This window comes from Mesitornis unicolor, unplaced genomic scaffold, assembly GCF_000695765.1.
Source record: "Mesitornis unicolor isolate BGI_N332 unplaced genomic scaffold, ASM69576v1 scaffold19514, whole genome shotgun sequence".
Lineage (NCBI taxonomy): Eukaryota > Metazoa > Chordata > Aves > Mesitornithiformes > Mesitornithidae > Mesitornis > Mesitornis unicolor.
Window position 1 is genome coordinate 5,496 of NW_010182280.1, and position 19,291 is coordinate 24,786.

Genomic DNA, 19,291 nt, shown 5'->3' on the forward strand with positions numbered 1-19,291 from the left:
ATGCCGTACACAGGAAAATGCTAAGCTGATACTTTTAACTTTTACCTACACTGTAGGACAGCCACCATATGAGTCCTTATCTACACAACCCAAAATAACACTTACACCTAACCCTATGCCATCAGTCCATACAGACCATAAGAATGCCCCAAAAGAAACCACGTATTTGAAAATGTACATTAAGCTTCTAGACAGGCCCATTACATTCTAGTGAGGTCAGGATAATTACTGATAATGGAAATAAAATGTCAGTGTCAGGTGGAATTTTCCATACTGTTAGAAATCCGTGTTTCTGTAAAACTGCCACAGCAGTGAAACTGAGGAAAAAAATCTGAGCACAGCATTTAATCAACATGATTTATGACAGCTTCTCATGTTTATTCCCAGAGAATTAGAAGACCTAATGACATTTATTATCTTAGCATTGCTAGCTTTCACCCCTCTGAAGTCACATATCTGATCTCTGGCAAAAGAAAATTTCAGTCCATTTAATTATAACTAGACCACAGTTGTAGTACTTTTTTTAATGCATCAAACTGAAAAAGAGTCTGCACAGAAACCCCTTTTTTACTTGGAATCTCTCAGTTGCCAGAGTGATCTTCTGACTTCCTTACTGTTGAACTGCTACCCTTCAACTTGCTTCTAAGACTATCCTCCTTGCAGTAACACCAATCTCCTTTAATTAACATGGCATTTTTTGTGCAAACTGAAGAAATTCTCAGCTCTTAACATTAAAAGGCCTAAAGAAAATTCCATCAGAACAATCTCTGACTGTCAAATTGCTTAGCAGAGTCTAACTTCTCCTTAGTAGCTCTCCTTTCTGGACAAATGATCAGCGAAGAAGTCAAAAGACAGCTGTGAAGAACAAGAACAAACTGCAATTTTACAAGACAATTCTTTCAAAGGCCTCTGAGATGAGCAAGAAAATAATATTTCCAAGAACTTCTAGAAGTTATTTTGTCTAAGGTCCTTTAATTTTCTTTATAGCATGCGCCCATGTGCAAGACTTGCTCTTGACCTCCTCTCTGTAGTTTAAATTCTTGAGTTACCGCCAAAGCCCTTGGAAGTTGCTAGTTACCATCTTTACCTCTGGCCTGTAGCTTCACCAAACAAAAAAAATACAGCAGCACCACATAAGGGAGGAACAGAGAATGTCAGTATTCCCAAAGTTTCTGTCTCCTGAATAGCACTACATCAAATAATCAATTAAAAAAAAATGCCTTTCATTATAATTCTAGTTTATTCCTAAATCTTTCCTTTTCTCTTCCTAAATAATGATGAATTTCTACAGTAAAGCATGCACTATCTGTGTCAAAGTGAAAGCAGATTTAGCAGCTGCCAAAAGTGCAATTCCTTCAGGCATTTAAAAAAATGAAAAAAATACAATTTTTGCCATGGATTTGGGTACAAGTGGCCTATGAGAATGCTCAAGATCTACTCTGCTGTTATTCTTCTAAGGTGGTAAAATACTGCACTGTCAAAAGTAATATATTTAGTTCTCAGTTTATCATTGACAAATGCTAAACAGTTGTTTATCAAGGAGAGGAAGTTACTTGAAATCTACATAATGTTTTATATCCCTGATAAACCATTTGTATGCAAAGGAGAAAAAAAACCTTAATATGAAAAGAATGAAATTATTATACGCAAACTTGATGATAGGTCATAGTTAACAGGATTACAGGAATTAAAAGGCTAGAACATTTTCCACAGTTCTGATACTACACTGGAAATTACATACTAGGTTTGACAAAATCTGAAAAGAAAACTTAAACACACATGAAATACTTATTCTGATATTCAACTCACTTCCACTCTGTTTTCATCTTTTCTGCAGCTGATGTGACAGAAGAGCTTATATCAACAAAGGAAAATCAATTTATGCAGCCCGGTGACAGTGAAATTGGTTCACACATTCTATTTATTTCAGACCTCTTCATGAACTGAAATCTGATATTAAATTGATTTATAATGAATCCAAACTACTGACCTCTTTTGCGGGAAGTATACGGGCTAGGAGAATGTTTTGCCTCCTAAATCAAGCCACAGTTCTACACTTCTCCACAATCCCACTCCAACACACCCTTCTTTCTAATCACAGATCATATTTATAATTTTGGGCCTGATTTACCACTATTTCGCCACAGTTTTATGAGAGTCTAATTCTATCAGAAGCACCACATACGCATTCTACCAACCTGAATTTCTACAGAACAGAACATGGAGTAATTGGAGATCTAAGGATAATGATATGCACTAGCGGGAGGAAAGGAAACAGGACTACATTTATGTTGTGACATGGAAATAAAAAATACAGCAAACAAAAATTACAGAGAATAAATCCCTTCACTGAAGTATTTAAGGAATGTGTAATAAAAGTTTTTACAAAAAGGAGAGTTTTATTCTTCAGCAATGAACCTGATTCTGTAGTGTGTTACTCCAGGGTTTAGGTCAAAAGAAATACATTCTGCTATACTATTTCATACTACAGTTTAAGTCACTACTTCCCTTTTAAGGTCTCCTCTTCCCACTGTCACACTCCATTCCGTTTATAAGGACTTTTTCCATCAAGCCAAGTCTATTAGATACGGTTTTCCACCGACTTTTTAACAAGACCAGTAATACTGAATTAGGATGTTCAGAGATCCATTTTCTTCAGTGGAAAAATCAGGTACACTGTCCTCTTCAACTTCCTATGCTTCAATTATTTGTTAATTATATTATTGACAGCACCAGGTTTAATTTTAAAAGGTTTTAATTAGCACGCGTAAGTCACCGGACATCACTTATCTGAAAATAACACAGCAGATGGAACAAAGATTTTTGCAAGGTCAAAACTGAAAGCTCCCTCCAGTAACTTGCTGCAACATGTCCCTGACCTGTGTCAGAAATTTCACCTATGCTTTCTGGATGCTAATTCTACACAAGCAGAATGGAAGTGAAAAACATCCATTTTAGCAATTGTTAATACGTTAAAAATTGTTATTAAAGCCTGCAAAGGAAACGGCACTGAACCATGGCCACAAATTATGACTCAGAAAGCACTCATAAGAACTCTACCGTATGTACTCTTTTAATTAAACCCAACTGCAACAGAAATCTTACAATAAATATGTATCTGTCAGAAAGTTAATAAACTAATTATCTTTTTTAAATTACCTGAGTTTCTTTCTTATTTGTTCCTTCTTCTGAATCTGACTGGTGTTCCTGCTCATTTTCATCACTCTGGTGAAAGACGTGGGAGAGGAAAAATAATTAAACTACTGAAAGCTTTCTGAGATTTAGGGCAATCTAGACTTAATATGAAAATCCAGGAGCAGTGGAATTCTACCTAACTGAAATGTATAGACAATTATGGGATATATGATGAAAATTCTCAAACAAGGACATGTTTTCAGTACTGGGAGAGGAAACAGAACTTTGCCTCTGGCACAAGAAAATCTTGTTATTACCAAAGTATATACTGATCCAATGAGAAAGAAAAGGGAAAGGGAATGGGCTGAAACATCAGCTATAGCCCTTCTAAAGCGACAGCAGCTCTTTCAGTTGTAAGTACGTGGGTACTTGGAATGCGCCAGATAATGAGTCTCATTCTCACAGCTTTGGTACGCATGCAATGCAAAATAAGTCTTCAATGATTACTTTATCCTTTGACTATTTTTCATTCCTATTAAATTATGGTTATTACAGTATTCTCAAATTCTATGTAGCACTATCAACATAACTTAGACTTGATTTTGCTCCTGAAAGCTTCAAAGAAGAGAAACAGAGAATACTTTTTCCAGATAATTAGTTACATACTGTATTACTGTAACCTCTTCTCAAAATAAAGAGCACACTATACATATTCCATATTGCTATAAGCTAAGGCTATAAATCAGCAGTAGCAGTTGTTTACTCACATCTTGAGTCCAAAAAGAAACTCCTGTAGATCGTCGTTTTTCTCTTGGTCGCCGTCTTTCTCTTATAGACTTTGTCTGCGACTTATCTTCCTCCTTTTCATCTTCTTTCTTGCCTCCTTCTGTTAATAACAACTTTCTTATTCATTCAAGTATGACACAGTCTAATTTTCTGAAATTTTTTTGAAATAATTCTCAATCTTCAAAATGCTTACAATTAATTTTTTTACCTGAAATAAATTTGCTAAAGAGCTTCTAACCACATACAGGGTTTGCTGTTATAGACATTCCTTAGAATATAGCTCTAAAATACTCTAAATACTGTTCCCATTCTTGAACAGCAACTGCAAAATACTAATTCCATCTCAGCCACCTAAATAAAACATTTCAATGTAACAGTAATACACTACAAATTGGACTTTAAAGTCCATTTTCAAAACTGTCACGTAATAATTCAAACATCTGTGTCAGTAGATGTATAAAAGTACAAAATAAAAGATAATTCTTCACCATTCTCCATCAAACATGTTTTCTATTTGCTTACATCAAGAATCCAATATTAAAAGAAACCCTTTTAAAAGTCTGTTAAGTCCTTCTTAGAGTCCCCCTTTTCATCACACTTTCATAATCCACGTTTGCTCTAAGGAAAAATAAAATGGGATTTCCTAGACTAATACTGTACTACAGATTTCCCTTTTCTTTAAAGAAATTCAATTGCAACTGAAAACCAACATAATACCTCATGACTGTCTTTGTTCCCCTATGTGTCTAGAAGTAATGTGTGCCAAAAACACCTCAAACTAAACAAACCTGCTCAAAGTTATTTACCTATTATCATGCAGTCTATTCAGTCTGCCATTCTATTATTAAAGAAAGAAGCCACAGATTTGAGTTCAGATAGAAACATCACTAAAAACTTAAGCTTACTATCACTAGTCTTCAGAGGTAAAAAACATTTTAGCGTGAAGCAAGAATTAAGCAGAAGAGAAGAAAATTAACATATACCTTTCCTAATTAAATAAATGATGATTAGGCAACTAATCAGGCACAACATCTCTGAGCATTATAGCAGGTGATTCATGTTTGAAATAAGGGCAAAAATTCTGTGACATCAGAGAAAAGCTTTATCCTGACCTCTGAATCATGCAGGTGATCCTCAGCTTAAGATTACGTAAACCAGTTAAGCATCTAGAAGTATGGTTCCATTAAATATTCTGAACTACCACTGGAAATATCTCCTTCCCTTTCTTTTTAGCTGCTTGTGAAACCCTGAGAGGTCCTTAAAGCACTGAAGCATTGTCCTTCAGTGTGAAAGTACTGAAACAAAACCCCAGTTATTTAGCAATTATTTAATCAAATAAAATTCCTCCTCGATACCTGTAAGTATTTAAACTCTGAAATGTGGTTATTTTATTATAGTTGCTGTGTTAAAGCAGAAAACAAAGCATTATGTGGATACTGATGGCAGTATATTTGGCATATCTATGACCCACCAATGGAAAACACAGATTCATATACTAAATGGCTGAAGAACACCAAGTACAGAATCTTATTTTTCCTCTCTATATGCGGGTTTTGGATATTCTTACAGAAGATGGGAGAAAAATACATCCCTAATGACAGAAACATAAGCAGCCCTTTGTCAACTAAAACAACCAAAAAACCCCTTCACAAACAGTACTCCTACCTCTCTCACTTTCCTTTGTTCCACTCCGAGAATAGGCAGAAGTTATACCTATAAGGCTGTTTGGTCTGTTTAGTTGACTTGAAGTTGAAAGGGAGCTAGTGGAGGTGGAGAGCGAAGAGGTGGAGGAGGAGGAAGTTGAAGTTGAAGTTGGTCTATAGCGATGATATGGCTATTCAGCAGAAAAAATGTCAAAATTAATTTACCAAGGTTAAACAAATATAAACCACAGGATATCAAAACACTTAAATATATAAATAATACTGAGAGTAGTACCAAATTTAAAACATTACAGTTGAAGTTAAGATTCATCTAGTTTCTCTACCTAAAGAGAGCCATCATGAAAATACCTCTTCAACAGTTCGGGAATATCTTTGTCTATAATCATCATCTTTAGTTTCAGATTCTTTCTTTTCTTCTTGTTTTTCTTTGTCTTGCTTTTCTTTCTCTTCTTTTTCTTTTTCTTCATTTTCCTGTTCTCTGGTTCGCGTGGGACGACTTCTTCCTATAGTTTTTTCAGCTTCTTGAAGATCTGTCAGTGTCACACCCTGTGAAAACAGCAGCCAGCAAATGTTTCAATATATCACTCCTATTAATGTACAGGATCACATTATATAACTACATATTTTAAATTCAGCTTAAGAAAATTAATTCTATCCATTAAGAAATAAATTTTAGCTACATATTCTGCCTATAAGCTTTTCTCCCAGATCTTGCAACAAAACATCCCTCTTTGATTAGTGGCGTTTTCTGTAATGTGATCTGACACAGATTCTCCAGCAACACAACTTTTAGTTGGACTAGTATGTACAGATCCCATAGAAAATCATATAGAAATTATTTAAGAACCCATCAGATCATTCCAATATCATCATTAGCCTACTAAATGTTTTTGAAAGAACCCTAAAAACACAACACTTACTGAATTTTCAGGAACGTTTATACTTTACAAATTCACTCAGTGCAACTGATTTTTACACACCACCACATAAAAAACTGCACTGATAGCATCAGAGAAAGTTGCGACTAATTTCTTATTTGCTTGTTATTCTGAGGCTAAAAACTAGTTTTGAAATAAGCCCAGAAAGAAAACAATTTTTTGAAGACAGCTTTTCTCTGCTGCGCTTTTCAGCTGATGTATCTTACTGAGATACTGCTCAAAACACTTTTCAATCTATTATTCAAAGCCGACTTTGCAGTCTATCAGTTATTTAATTGTCTTTCATGTTGATAATGTTTTAATACAGTAATTTCTGGTATCTTCTTCACCCTAGAGATTCGACAATAGTTGGCCTAGAGTTTGACCATCTCTCAAGGCTCTGCATTATTATCAAGAGGTAAAAAAGAACCCCAGTAAGATAAAGTTATAACAAGCAGCATGGATCTCTCAATAGGAAAAGTAACCAGAAATATCTGAGGAGTTTAAAAGTGCAAAGATTTGCAAGTAACATCAGTAAACAGTGTAGATACAGACTCAGCCATAAAGCAGATGAGGATGATGGCCGGAGTATTTCTTTCTGCTGTTTTATCCAGGGATTATCTGCTGATTATTCTCAGTTTGTTAGCAGACACGAGAAGAGGTAGATAAACACACTCCAGAGGAGAGTGGTTGGTAATTGCTCCACTGCCCAAAGAGTGTTTAAGTACTGTTTAGAGATAATCTATTTAGCTACTGCCATACCCTTCCCTATGTTAGGGCGGCACAGGTTGCAATTCAGCATGAGGCAGTTCTGATAGAAATTGGGGAGAAAAAAGAAATATATCAGTATGTAAACTAAGAGAAAAAAAAGGAGATACGCAGTTAGATTTGAGATTATTAGCAAGTAACAAAAAACTTTTCCTTAGTACTTTTCCATCTCCACAGAAACTAGGTTGAATTTTTTTCTATGCCATGGTTCTTCTTAGCTACCCATATGTTGGTCAGCTCAATCACATTATCTTCAACAGTCCATGCACATAAAAAAGACACAAAAATGGAAGATTTACTTCCATTTACTATGCCTATTTCTCAAGCATTAAGTCTTCAGCCAGAAGCATACAGCTATTCATTCCTGAAGAATTCAAAGTCTTAGATTTAAACATCACATCACATCGGATACAACCACTCGAGCAAGACATTTTACCATAATCCAATCAAAAACTTCCTTTCAGTGGAGGAGTCTGTGCTTTCAAATTTGCATTAAGTTACTCTTCAGTGGTTGAAAACGCAACTTTCAGCACCCAGTGAAGGTACTGAAGGAAAAAAGGAAAAAAGAGGCTTTATTTCATTCTGGTACAAGTTGTTTAATACCAGGAAGACCCACCAGTTTATTTGGATCTTTACTGGAAAATTAAAATTTCACTGTCCTCAAGGAGCTACAGGGGTACATTTCCATTAACGTTGAATCTTTAATTAAACTGTACCTGCGTAGATCTTCTCGACTGTCTTGCTTGCCTGGATCTAGCTTTTCTTTGGGACTCTGACTCTTCATCCCGTACTGGAGTGAGGTATGATCTAAAGAGTTAATCACAAACAAAGTTGGCGAATGACAATTTTTGTTCAAATGTACTAAGTAGTCAGAAATAAAACCCCACAGCACAATATGACTGAAAACCAAAGCAGTTAGAAGAACATCTTTAACTATATATAGGCAAACTACATTTCAGACATTTCATCCATAGCATAATGATCTATTCAACAAGATAGCAGCCTTAGAACACTACTAAAATAGACAGTGTTTTCCTACTTCATTTAAACTTCTTTTTACCATTTCATCTCAATATAACTTAAGCTTTTTTGGTATTTCACAAGTCTACCAACATAGGAGTAGAAGACCTCAGAGATTCTGCCAGTTACACATTTATACATAAAATATGTGTATGTATGTGTATCAAATTTTAACATTACTTGTAGGTTTTTAGAAAAAGCTAAATGTATTGTGAAAGCAGCAAATCTAATTATATCATCTATCGCACCAGAGATTAAAAATCCTCGAGGAGGTGGTTACCCTATTTTCACATGAATCATCCATGCTTTGAGGAATCCAGATCCCCTTGAAAAAACTGTGCTTAAAAAGAAATCCCACAAAGATCCTGCAGAGTAAGCAGGTAATGGTAATCAAATCCAAAAGGCTATTAGAGTAGACAAACATGCTTTAGCTTACATGCCCTGAAATACTATCTTCCTTGGAGGTTTTGATTGCAGTGCAGGTGTAACTTTTAGGGCTTGAAAACTGCTATAAATTACTCCATATAACTTGCTCTTTAGTAACTGGTGCACATACTCCTGTCCTCCAATACATCTGAAATACTATAAACCCGTCTGAGGGAAAATGAAAACTCTCAGCTTGCCAGGTGCAGGCTACAGCTACGGTCAGATCAGAAATTGCCCTGAAAAATGCCACACAAGGTTACCTTTGCAGTATTATTCATGATACAAGGATTCAAAGATTAGAGTTTGTCATTCTCTTCACTGTTTCTCTAAACCAATCCTAAAAATCACATAAAGAATATAGCTCTACAGCTATTCCAAAAGGATGCATCATTACATGCTTTGCTACTGAAAACAGTCTATAATGTCTTTACTTTTCAAATATTCTTTGAAATACTATTTCAAACATACTTTCTATATACACTGTCAGTCTATAAATTACTGATTAACCAACTTCATTTCTTAAGATAATACTGAGCATGTATTATTTCATATACAAATTTTCATGTGCATATAAATATACACAGATACACACGTGCACATGTATGTAAGCATCTGTATCTATACAGATAAATACACATGTGCTGATATTTAGAGCACTACCGTCTCACATGCACATGGCAATTATTCCAGTTTTGCTCATTTCTAACATTTAACGGGTATTTTAATATGCTGTCAAGAATGCATCTGCAACAGCATATTACACAATCAGCCCAGAGTCAGATAGACACAACGAATTTCAGGCCAATTGCAGGTATCTAAAACATATGTAGTATATGCACATTAGTATACACACACTAGTGAGAGCAAACGAGACAGCAAAAGCCTTAATTCTAGATTTCCTTGCTTTTCTAGCTCATATGAGACTGAGATAGCATTTGCATTTTAAAATTTGAACTATTTTTGACAAAAAGATGCATTTTGTTGGTTTTGCTTTTGGTTTGTCAGGTTCATTCAAATTTTGGTATGGTTCTGACTAAGGCTGAAAAAAAAAGATTTACATCACGTTCTTATTCATTTTTCATACTGAATAGCTTTTAAACCATTGCATTTACAACTGAATATATGTTTCAAGTAGAAGAGACCCTAAGTGATGCAATGAAATAAACAGGATGTGTTGGGTTCAGTAGTCTTTTTTCAGTATTGCCAGGCATACAAAATGACCAAAAAGCCCCCACGTTGTAACTAACAAGCATACTGCCAGTGGCACAGCTGCTCAATCAGTACATACGTACTTGTAGTAATTAATTATTGATTTTCTTACTTTTAATTCAGTTTTTTTACATAGTTTCATTAAGGATATTTTTAAGAGGACTCAGTTAATCTATTAACAGAAATACAAATATGAAAATACCACGTACCAAATGAGAACCCAAGGCGAGTCAAAAATGTACAATATCAAAGTTTAGATTTCATGAATGGTCTCTACCCGTACTAAGCTCTTACATAAATTGAGGCACGTTGTTAGTTGTTCCAATACACAGCAAGCAAACAACACTGCTTTACAGACTGTACTGTCCAAATCTGTGGTAACCAACACATTTCTTTAAATAAGAAAAAAAGAAAACTTTTGCATTGAGAGCAACATTACTCTTAGGACCTTTACACACCTCCGTCTCTCCCTGACCTCTGATGTTGAGGACACAGTGCCAGAAGTAGCTGTAGTCATGGCTGTGGTAGTGGCTGTGGCATTTACAACAGATGGTGCAACAGGAACGGTCACTGCTGTAGGAACACTGTCCTTTTCTTTCTCAGTACTATCCTCAGCCCACAAACGATTTGAGGTACTACAGCATAACAAGCAGCAACACAAAAAAAGAGAAAAGGAAACAGCTAAACAATGAAAGCACTTTACTAAACAACTAGTAACATGTAAATTGAGGGGTGGATTTTTTTTTAAAGCAAACTGAGAAATGTCTCTACTATGAAAGCTCAACTTGAGCTATTAAATTGAGTAAGTTAAGAATTGAGCAGTTCACAATAATTGAACGTTTATTCTTCTCACCCTTCTAACATTGGATTTACTCTTTATACCAACATGGCTGTCACTTTAGAGCAGAAAGCCATTCACAGTTTTTGAGCCAAATTGTATTAAAACAAATTTGACAGGAAAGTTAAAAAATCCAGAGCCCCAGGATCTACTAAACAAGAACGCATGCACAAACATAAGCACACAGTAGACCTGACAAAAATAAAGGCAAAAAGCAGTGTGCTGGTGCCGTTACCTGCTTTGTACACCTGCTGAAGTAGAACCCGTTGTACTCTTTGTAGTAGTGTTTGCGCTGGCAGGCAGTGTTTTCTGGAGACCAGCAGAAGAGGTAACTGTTGATGCAGTACTTGGAACATTAGAACTAATCAAATCATCCTGTCTTCTACCAAAGGAGCCACTGAAGGAGAGACATGTACAAGGGATGGATTTGTATTACTTGTCTTTGCTCAGGAAAATAACATAAAACTGTGAATGATCCATTAAATTCCTGCCCATGTATTCTGTGTCTCAGCTGAGTCTCGGAAACTTCTGGAACAAAAGCAGCATTTTCTTCACTATTTTCTTGACTAGGACTTTTAATTTATGACTTCAGAGGGCAGCAGAAGTGTCCCTTAGTCCATTTCCCCACAAGAAGAAGAGATAAAGAATGTATGACTGTCTTGATCGCATCTACTGAAGTATTCAGATCGGGCCCCCAGTGTCCCATTTTTAAACTGCTGTTTCACCCACACTGAGTAACTCAGAAAATGCAGAATTCTACTTCACAGCTTGTCAGAAAAGAAAATGTCACCAGTATCGCTCCTCTTATATTTTTCAACCAATTGAATGTACTGCTTTTCTTTTTTTTTTTTTTAAACTTTAATCATTCTCAGAAAGATTAACCTCCCACTCAGGCTCTGCTCTTGCTCTTCAAGTTGTAAAGGAGATACAGTAGCTCCCACATTTCTATTCATTGGTTCTGGCTGAACAAATTTTGCATTACCAAGTCAGGATATGTTTGCCCACGACTAAACCTCAGAATCCACAGTTAGGACAGGCAGAGCATCATATTACTAACTGCAAAAGACTTAAGAAAAGCTGCTTCTCTGTCATTCTGCAACTGATCATTTTTTCTATCACTACCAATCCTAAAATGACAAAGAAAAATACCTGTATAAGAACTGCTAAGGAAATACACCATTAAAGCAGCACATGCAATTTAAAAGTGATGAGTACATTTTGTTTGAAGGCTGGAGCATAATAATTGATAAAAGCTAACATGCAAAGATTGTTCTCATATATCAGCTATGATATTTTCCACCCTGAACAGGAAATCCGTGCAACATCTTTCTTAAATGTAAAGTTAGGAAAAGTGGCTTTGCTTTTCAAGGCAGGAGGTTAACAAAGATGTCAGACAGATTATGCTGTATGAAACAGCCTGAATACATGTCACTGACAACATCACTGTCAAGACTAAAAAAAGTTAAGTACCCATCACCACACGTATTAGCAGCACATATCAATATGCAGCTTAGCTATCTGAATGCCAAACTTCTGAGTTATTAATTTTACACATTTATTGCTCCACTAACACCAGTTAAGAATGTTACTCAAACAGCTACATTGAAACTACACAATGGAGTAAAGTTGATCGTGTATGTATGTGCAGGACGTGATTCCTTCTGAGAAAATCCTGTAAGACAGGAATCACACACACCTGAAAATTATTTTCATATTAATCATCATTTACTTTGCAATCGAGTTAGTTTTACGTATGCATTCTATGATGCTGATACTCCAGGTAGTTATGGCTATGATCTACCATTACGGAGAGTAGCCCAAGACCTCTGCTACTGTCATGCAAAAAACCAAAATTAAACAGAGACAAAGTTTTTCCCCTTTTCATTTCAGGTATCAAGCACAATTACTGCTATTCCAACATTTACAACAATTCTCTTTGGCTACTGAACTAATCTGGAAAGAGTCAAATGAACCTCAAACTGAATTAATCAACAGGAAAAAGAGGCATATAATTTCAATAACATAGCAGTTCCTGCAACACTCAAAGCTAATTAAAATGGTGTAGCTTTAAAATCAGTACATTGCATCAGTTTAAGTACAGACTTTGCAATTATTAGGAACATCTCCATATGTCAACGTTCAGTTTTGAACTGTCCTTACAAAGTGATTATTTGTTTGTTTTAATTTGTAAGTTTATTTTGATAAAAAAAGTAAGAGAAAATCCCACACCTTCTCTGATAGCTTGTGTTTAATGATGTAGGACCTTCATTCAAACTGTTTTTCTTGACATCTTCCTCCCATTTTCTCCTGGTGTAGGAACTGCCACCACGTATTGAGCTAGCAGATGAGTCCCTGTAAAAAAAAAATTCCTTAGATTAAAGAAGGTTGTTCTTGACATGAGCTGAAAAGAAGTTTCAAATTATAGAGTAAAACCCAGGATAACACACTTAAGATAAACATAATCACACAGAAAAGGAATCAAATTACTTTTATGAACAATAATCTTCACGCTCCTGTGGAAAAATACTACATTCACACTTACACTGTTAAGTATAAGAGAAAAGTGGCATCAAAAGAGAAAATGCTAAAGAAGATTTAAACATTATGAAATCATCAACTTTTACCTGTGACCATTGCTGGCTTCATTTTTCTCAAAAAAGGAACAAGAGATTTTTCTGTTTACTCCTGAGATTATCCAGTGCAATAAAGGAAAAAGTATTCAGGTTTTTTAGAAACTGCTTTCATGGGATTTTTCATTCTTGGATGTTAAAAGAAGTTCAAAAGCTGAGCAGCCTTTAGAACTCATGACACTGGAGACTCATGTAAACAGGCCTGCAGTAGCCATTCCTGAGTGGCCTGCCACATGTCACTAGCTGACAATACTGTAGTCATAAGAAAATTCCAGCCTGTTGTTGCACTTTATAGCAGCAAGAAATAACCTTGCAAAAATCTGCTTGCAAAAACTACCCTGAAAGCTGATACTGAGATGCAAAAACCTGAATTTCTATTAAAAATGTCAGCTCAAGATTTAAAGTAAAGCTCATATAGAAGGAAGAAAAAAAAAGTCTTTCACAAAACTATACACATAAAAGGCATCCAGGTGTGCGAGGGAAAATAAAATTCTGTAAAGATGTATTGCATGGTCAGATACCTTTGGCCCTCAGAATATACTTCTTTCTGCACAAATATGTATGCTACCACTTCTGCAGTCAGAAACAACTTTAGAAAAGGAACAAACGCAGACTAAAGGCAGTGTTCTCTCTTACCACCACAAAGAAACACAAATTCTCAGATGTCATCTACCACAGAAAGTTCCTGCTGCATGACAAATTTTTATAATTCCTGAAGGTTTCACTTTTCCAGCACTTTTGCTGTAGCACTGGGTATTTGACTGAGGCTGGAAATTTAGATTTGTTAATCTAAAAGCCCAACTGGGATTCATCTTGAAGTCCTTGCCATTACTCACACTAGGATGTCAGCTGCATCATCGATAAGCCAGACAAACAGGTGTTCGGACAGGTAAAAGAAGAACCCAGCATTAAGCTGAGATCATGTACGGAAATCTAAGACAAAGGCAGAAACCTTAATAATTTATTGAGATGTGTAGGGCAGATGGTTAAATTCTACATGTAAAGAAAGTCAGGCTAAATGTCAAAAATCTCTTACAGCTTCAAGCAAGCTGGGTTGTCTGCCACATCATACACTAGGCAAAGTATTGGTGCCTAAACAGGCTGGCCTAAAAATAGGCTTCACCTCTGGTATACCAAGGACTATACAACATTCACACGTCAACTGTTTGGTCAGCACTGGGACTAATGAGACTGATGACCCCAGTTCACCCAAGGCATATGAGGACAAATAAGCTATTGCTGATACCTGCTTTTGGAACTGTGTCTGTGAATAAGCCGTGATGGTTATGATTGGCACATCACGGACACAACCTCAACACTGACACAAAATTTAATCCCTTTGTTACAAGCAATAAGAGCTTCTAAGAAATAAAACTGCAATGAAATATTTATCCCAATCTTAAGGAATCATCTCGTTAAGACATTTCTGGAAAACAAAGAGTTTTTACAAAGACCTCAAAAGAATAAAAAATGCAATCTTAATAATAATAAACTCAACTTCGAAGAATATAGTACTCCAGAGAATGATAAGCACAAATAGAAAGTTCAAACTGCCCTGTTAAAGAAATACAGAGGAAAAAAATCCGGCCAAGTAACATGAGAGATGCTAACAAACTAGGGTGAACTTCAGGGGAGTGAGAGAACCGGAATATTCCTGTTTCAAAACAAAATTTATCACCCAGAGACTAAACTCAGGCAAGAGTGTTCTGCAAGCATAAGAAAAGCCAGTGTTTGCACTGAAATGAACCGTTCTCAAGAGCAGCAACAAACAGGCTCCTCGTCAGACATAAGGAGATTTATCAGTCTTATAGACGATGTTTACAACAGCACCTTTCGGACAATGAGAGGATTTTCAGTTCAGGTCATCCAACATTCAACTATCCAGATACGATCCAGCAGAAACAAGACATTAGGGAGACTTCTATGTTTTGTACTGTGCATTCTGTACTAACTATATGAATAAATTCTATATTAAGAAAATGTCCAAGTAGAACCTTAATAAAGGAGAGATGTGAAAAATGGGAAGGTTCTGACAATGTAAATATGCCATGAAAGTACCTCAAATCCTAACAGGTAACAAGCCTATGCACCTGAACTTTTTCTTTCTTTTATACTGAAAGCTACAGAAGAAGTATCAACAAAGAAAGTAAAACTCTCCAAAAGAAGATGAGAAGTCAGCATGTAAACAAGAAAAATGGAAGAACTGCTTTTGTAACTTATTAATTTTTGTAAATCATTGCTCCTGCTGCATGATATGGTTTTAAGCAGTAACTGTAAGAAACACAGCATTTTATAATTATCAAAAGTAATAACAGAGCCCAGCAGCACCGCTCACTGGATCATAACAAAGCATTAAAATGCCTTTAGCGCCCTTCAGTAGCTTAAAGTTCACAAATTCGTATTTTGGAATTGCCCAGTTCTGCTCTTGTTATATAGTAATGTGGATTTTTAAAAGGGTCATTATAATTTATAAGATTAAAAACCTTCAGGGATTGGATTACCCTATGCATTAGCATAATCTATAGAGCAGCATAATACTATTAATTAGTATTGTCTTAAAATCTGTGAGTTTGTCAGCCAGTCTACAATAAAGTACTTTTATATTTAACACAAATTATAACTTCAGAGTCACCTGTTTTCTTTTTCATCAATGTCAGAGGTACTGGCCAGTCGTCTTGGTATTGTAGGTGCAACATACGCAAGTCTAGTTCCTTTTCCATCTTTCTCCTGAAAGACATGCATTTTTATTAAGTGTTACTATTCTTGATTATACTGCTATTGGCTGGAAAATCATCATTATGACAACTTCAGATGTATTTATTGTGACCTGATTACACAAAATGAGTTTTCAGCTTTAGTTAAATACCATAAGGACTACAGCAGGAAAAGGAAACTGTTCATGTTTTCATTCTAGTGATGCAAATGACTTGATTTCTCTTTTTTCTGCTTTGCTGCAGTACAATTTCCAACACTGATTACTGAAAGTAACCGGTTTAGTATTTTTGTATAGTATGGTACAGCATTACTCCTAATCCTGAAAACATTTAAAAATTTGTATTTGAAACAGAAACACAAGTTCTGTGCTGTTCAGTTACCTGTTCCAAATTAGTCCTTCACTTGGTTCAGTGTACTCATGTTTAATTACAGAACTATTTTTCTAAATCAAAAATGACTATGGAATAAAAGAAGCGACTCCTTTTTTATCAGATTCTTTCAACATCACACTCCAAGTGATGCCGAAACTATCAAACCTCTGATCTCTCTTAACTGTAAAAACTACTACCAGCACTGTAGGTCCCAAAAAGGGAGAAGCCCCAGACCCACGTACCACATCACGAGACAGTGAAGGTGCATACCACACTTTTAAAGAGACTACGCAGAAGCTGCATAATTCAACTTTTTGGAATTTTGGTGAAAACCAGATGTATAGTACAGTCCACAGAGAATGTCTTACTTCTGCATCATAAACATTTATACTAAGTAAGGTAGATCAGCTCCTCAGAATGTTATTTATTACTATTAATATTATTAACTATTACCTTTTCTTTGTTGTCCAATGAAGAGGAAAGTCTAGGACTTGAAGCAGAACGCATGACACCTGCAGAGTCCTTTTCTTTCTGAGCTTCTTTGGAAGCAGTAATCTCTGCAAGCGCACCATAACTACCAGTTTTTCTAAGACCTAACCTCCACGAAGCAGGAGATTCATCTTTCCTCTCTTCTTCTTTGGGAGAAACCTTGGTTGTCGATGTTGGAAACTATAAAACACACGTAAAGGAATTTACGTTACTAATTTACTTTACCTGTGGTAATTCACGCTCCTTGCGGAGATTTGAGAACACAACTGGTTTTAATAATCATAGAAGTGTTGAATTTGTACGGAATTGTGGTGAGAGAAAACCTACACACTCTTCTCTTAAATTAGTTAATGAAATAAGAAATGTAAGACTGGTCAAGATAGACTACTCCTCTGAAAGTTAGCTTAGAAAAACCCACACTTTGCAATACACACTGTGATCATGAGATGCAAACTTAGAAACATGCAAAGCCAGTATCAACATTTTGATTAAATGTTATTTTGCAACCTGTACACAAACCTGTGCACACCAGAACCTCACCATAGATTTTTCACCCTTATTGGGCACAAGAACAATGCCAGTTTTGCGCAAGCCCTGCCTCCATGATGCAGGATCTACTGACTCCACGACAGGCATGATAGGAGGAATGAAATCAGACTAAAGCCAATTAAGACAAGACAAAGATGAAGATTGAAAGAATGGAAAATAGAAACAAAAGGTTGTTTTAAAACCACATAATTTGTTCCTACATTTATGTTATGTAACTCTTCATTACAGCACAAAATACCAAAAATACCAAAAAGCAGTAAAAGACATAAAACCTCAGTAACAGATTCTTAGTGAACTCAGCACAGCACGTTTAGCCAATTCAGAGACAGAATTACAGTTTGCACAGAAGAGGACAGCAAAGCCTGTTGACCTAACAAGGTCCATGGCCCAAATCCTCATACAGTTGAGAATACCAGAAGACTCACACTAACATACCTCTTACCTTTCTTACCTTTTTATCATATTTTATTCATATCCCTTAATCATATCCCATGCTAGCTTAGCTATCAAACCTCTACCTTCTCTCCCAAACTCACCTTACTTCAGTACCCACAGACAGAAAACAGCATTACTGAATGCCATATAGACTGAAGAAAACCCAAATTCTTAGTACACTGCATCTGCACCACGTGTGAGCAACGTTCGGCTTGGCCATCTATGGTGTAAGAGCAGAAAAGCTGCTACAGTAGCACAGATGGAGCAAACCTGCAAAGGCAGGTGCAAATCATGCACATAGTGCTGTTTTACCTTCATTAGTAAAACCAGTTTACAACCTTTTTGTTTACTGATCTGAGCTGCAACTGCTTCTCTAGATGCACATGCTATGTTACAAGATGATCAGTCTTGACATAAATGTGTATTTATCTTGTAGCTACAGAAGTCCCTGAATTTTTCACATATATTATCAGAAAGATAACTACAGTTTACTTTTAACCTGCAGTTTTAACCTTTAAGACCAAAAGACGAACAATTAATTACTGCGTAATACAATGAGAACATACTAAATACCAGTGTGTTACAATGACTTACGAAAGGATATCATTCAGCATCAAATCATACTTATTTTTCTTATAAAAGTCATCCACCTCTCAATACATTGCCACTTAATCACGTACCAAAAAACTATGTCTGTGTGACGCGTCAACTCTGGAATATCAAGCAACACTTCAGCTAGCAACAATTTGGTAATGTCCTATTGCTGAAAGTCATACAGCTGAGAAGGCTTTTGCATAATATAAATACATTGATTGGAAGGGACAAGCTACAAAACTATTGACTTCAACATGAAGTTCAGACAGTTACAAGAAAAATGAAGTGCTTGAAGTGTTAGATATCTCAGAATCTCCAGCGTGCAAAGACAGTTAAGTGCAGTAAAAAAACTGGGTGGAGAGCACTGTCCAACTGTACAAATGCTTGTATTACTGAAGTGATTTTAAAAAATAAACTATATAAAGTAGGCCTATTTCCTTGCAGTAAAATTCACACTATATATTTGAATTCATTCTAGTCAGGCACAGTTAGCAAACCAGCAATTACTCACAGCGTTTCTCCTCCCTCACGCATTTGCTATGGTTTGTGCGGAGAACTTCTGGCTCTTGAATTCTGTGCAGCTCCTGAGCACTGCAAATGCAGCTCCCATGACAGAGACCCGTAATTCCTTACCGAGCCACCAGCAGGAACTGTTTAGATTAATGTCATGAGATCACCCTGGAATCTATCAGAGAGCGACACAGCCCAGCCACAAAGCTCAGCGAGGGGAAAGAGCAGTCATTCC

The 19,291-nt window shown here is 36.0% G+C and overlaps 1 protein-coding gene across 1 annotated transcript in view; it reads right to left on the bottom strand.

The window, feature by feature from the left end:
• Nucleotides 1–19,291, bottom strand: part of PPP1R12A (protein phosphatase 1, regulatory subunit 12A) — a gene marked incomplete at its 3' end in the record, with an annotated part of 42,908 nt that overhangs the window by 4,344 nt on the left and 19,273 nt on the right. Inside the window, exons 8-17 of the mRNA XM_010183722.1 lie at nucleotides 16,933–17,148; nucleotides 16,026–16,120; nucleotides 12,993–13,115; nucleotides 10,999–11,160; nucleotides 10,384–10,560; nucleotides 7,987–8,077; nucleotides 5,934–6,131; nucleotides 5,587–5,755; nucleotides 3,903–4,021; nucleotides 3,160–3,225 (exon numbers count right to left, since the gene is read on the bottom strand). Of these exons, the coding sequence (XP_010182024.1) occupies nucleotides 3,160–3,225; nucleotides 3,903–4,021; nucleotides 5,587–5,755; nucleotides 5,934–6,131; nucleotides 7,987–8,077; nucleotides 10,384–10,560; nucleotides 10,999–11,160; nucleotides 12,993–13,115; nucleotides 16,026–16,120; nucleotides 16,933–17,148 (1,416 nt within the window). The remainder of the gene's footprint in view (nucleotides 1–3,159; nucleotides 3,226–3,902; nucleotides 4,022–5,586; nucleotides 5,756–5,933; nucleotides 6,132–7,986; nucleotides 8,078–10,383; nucleotides 10,561–10,998; nucleotides 11,161–12,992; nucleotides 13,116–16,025; nucleotides 16,121–16,932; nucleotides 17,149–19,291) is intronic.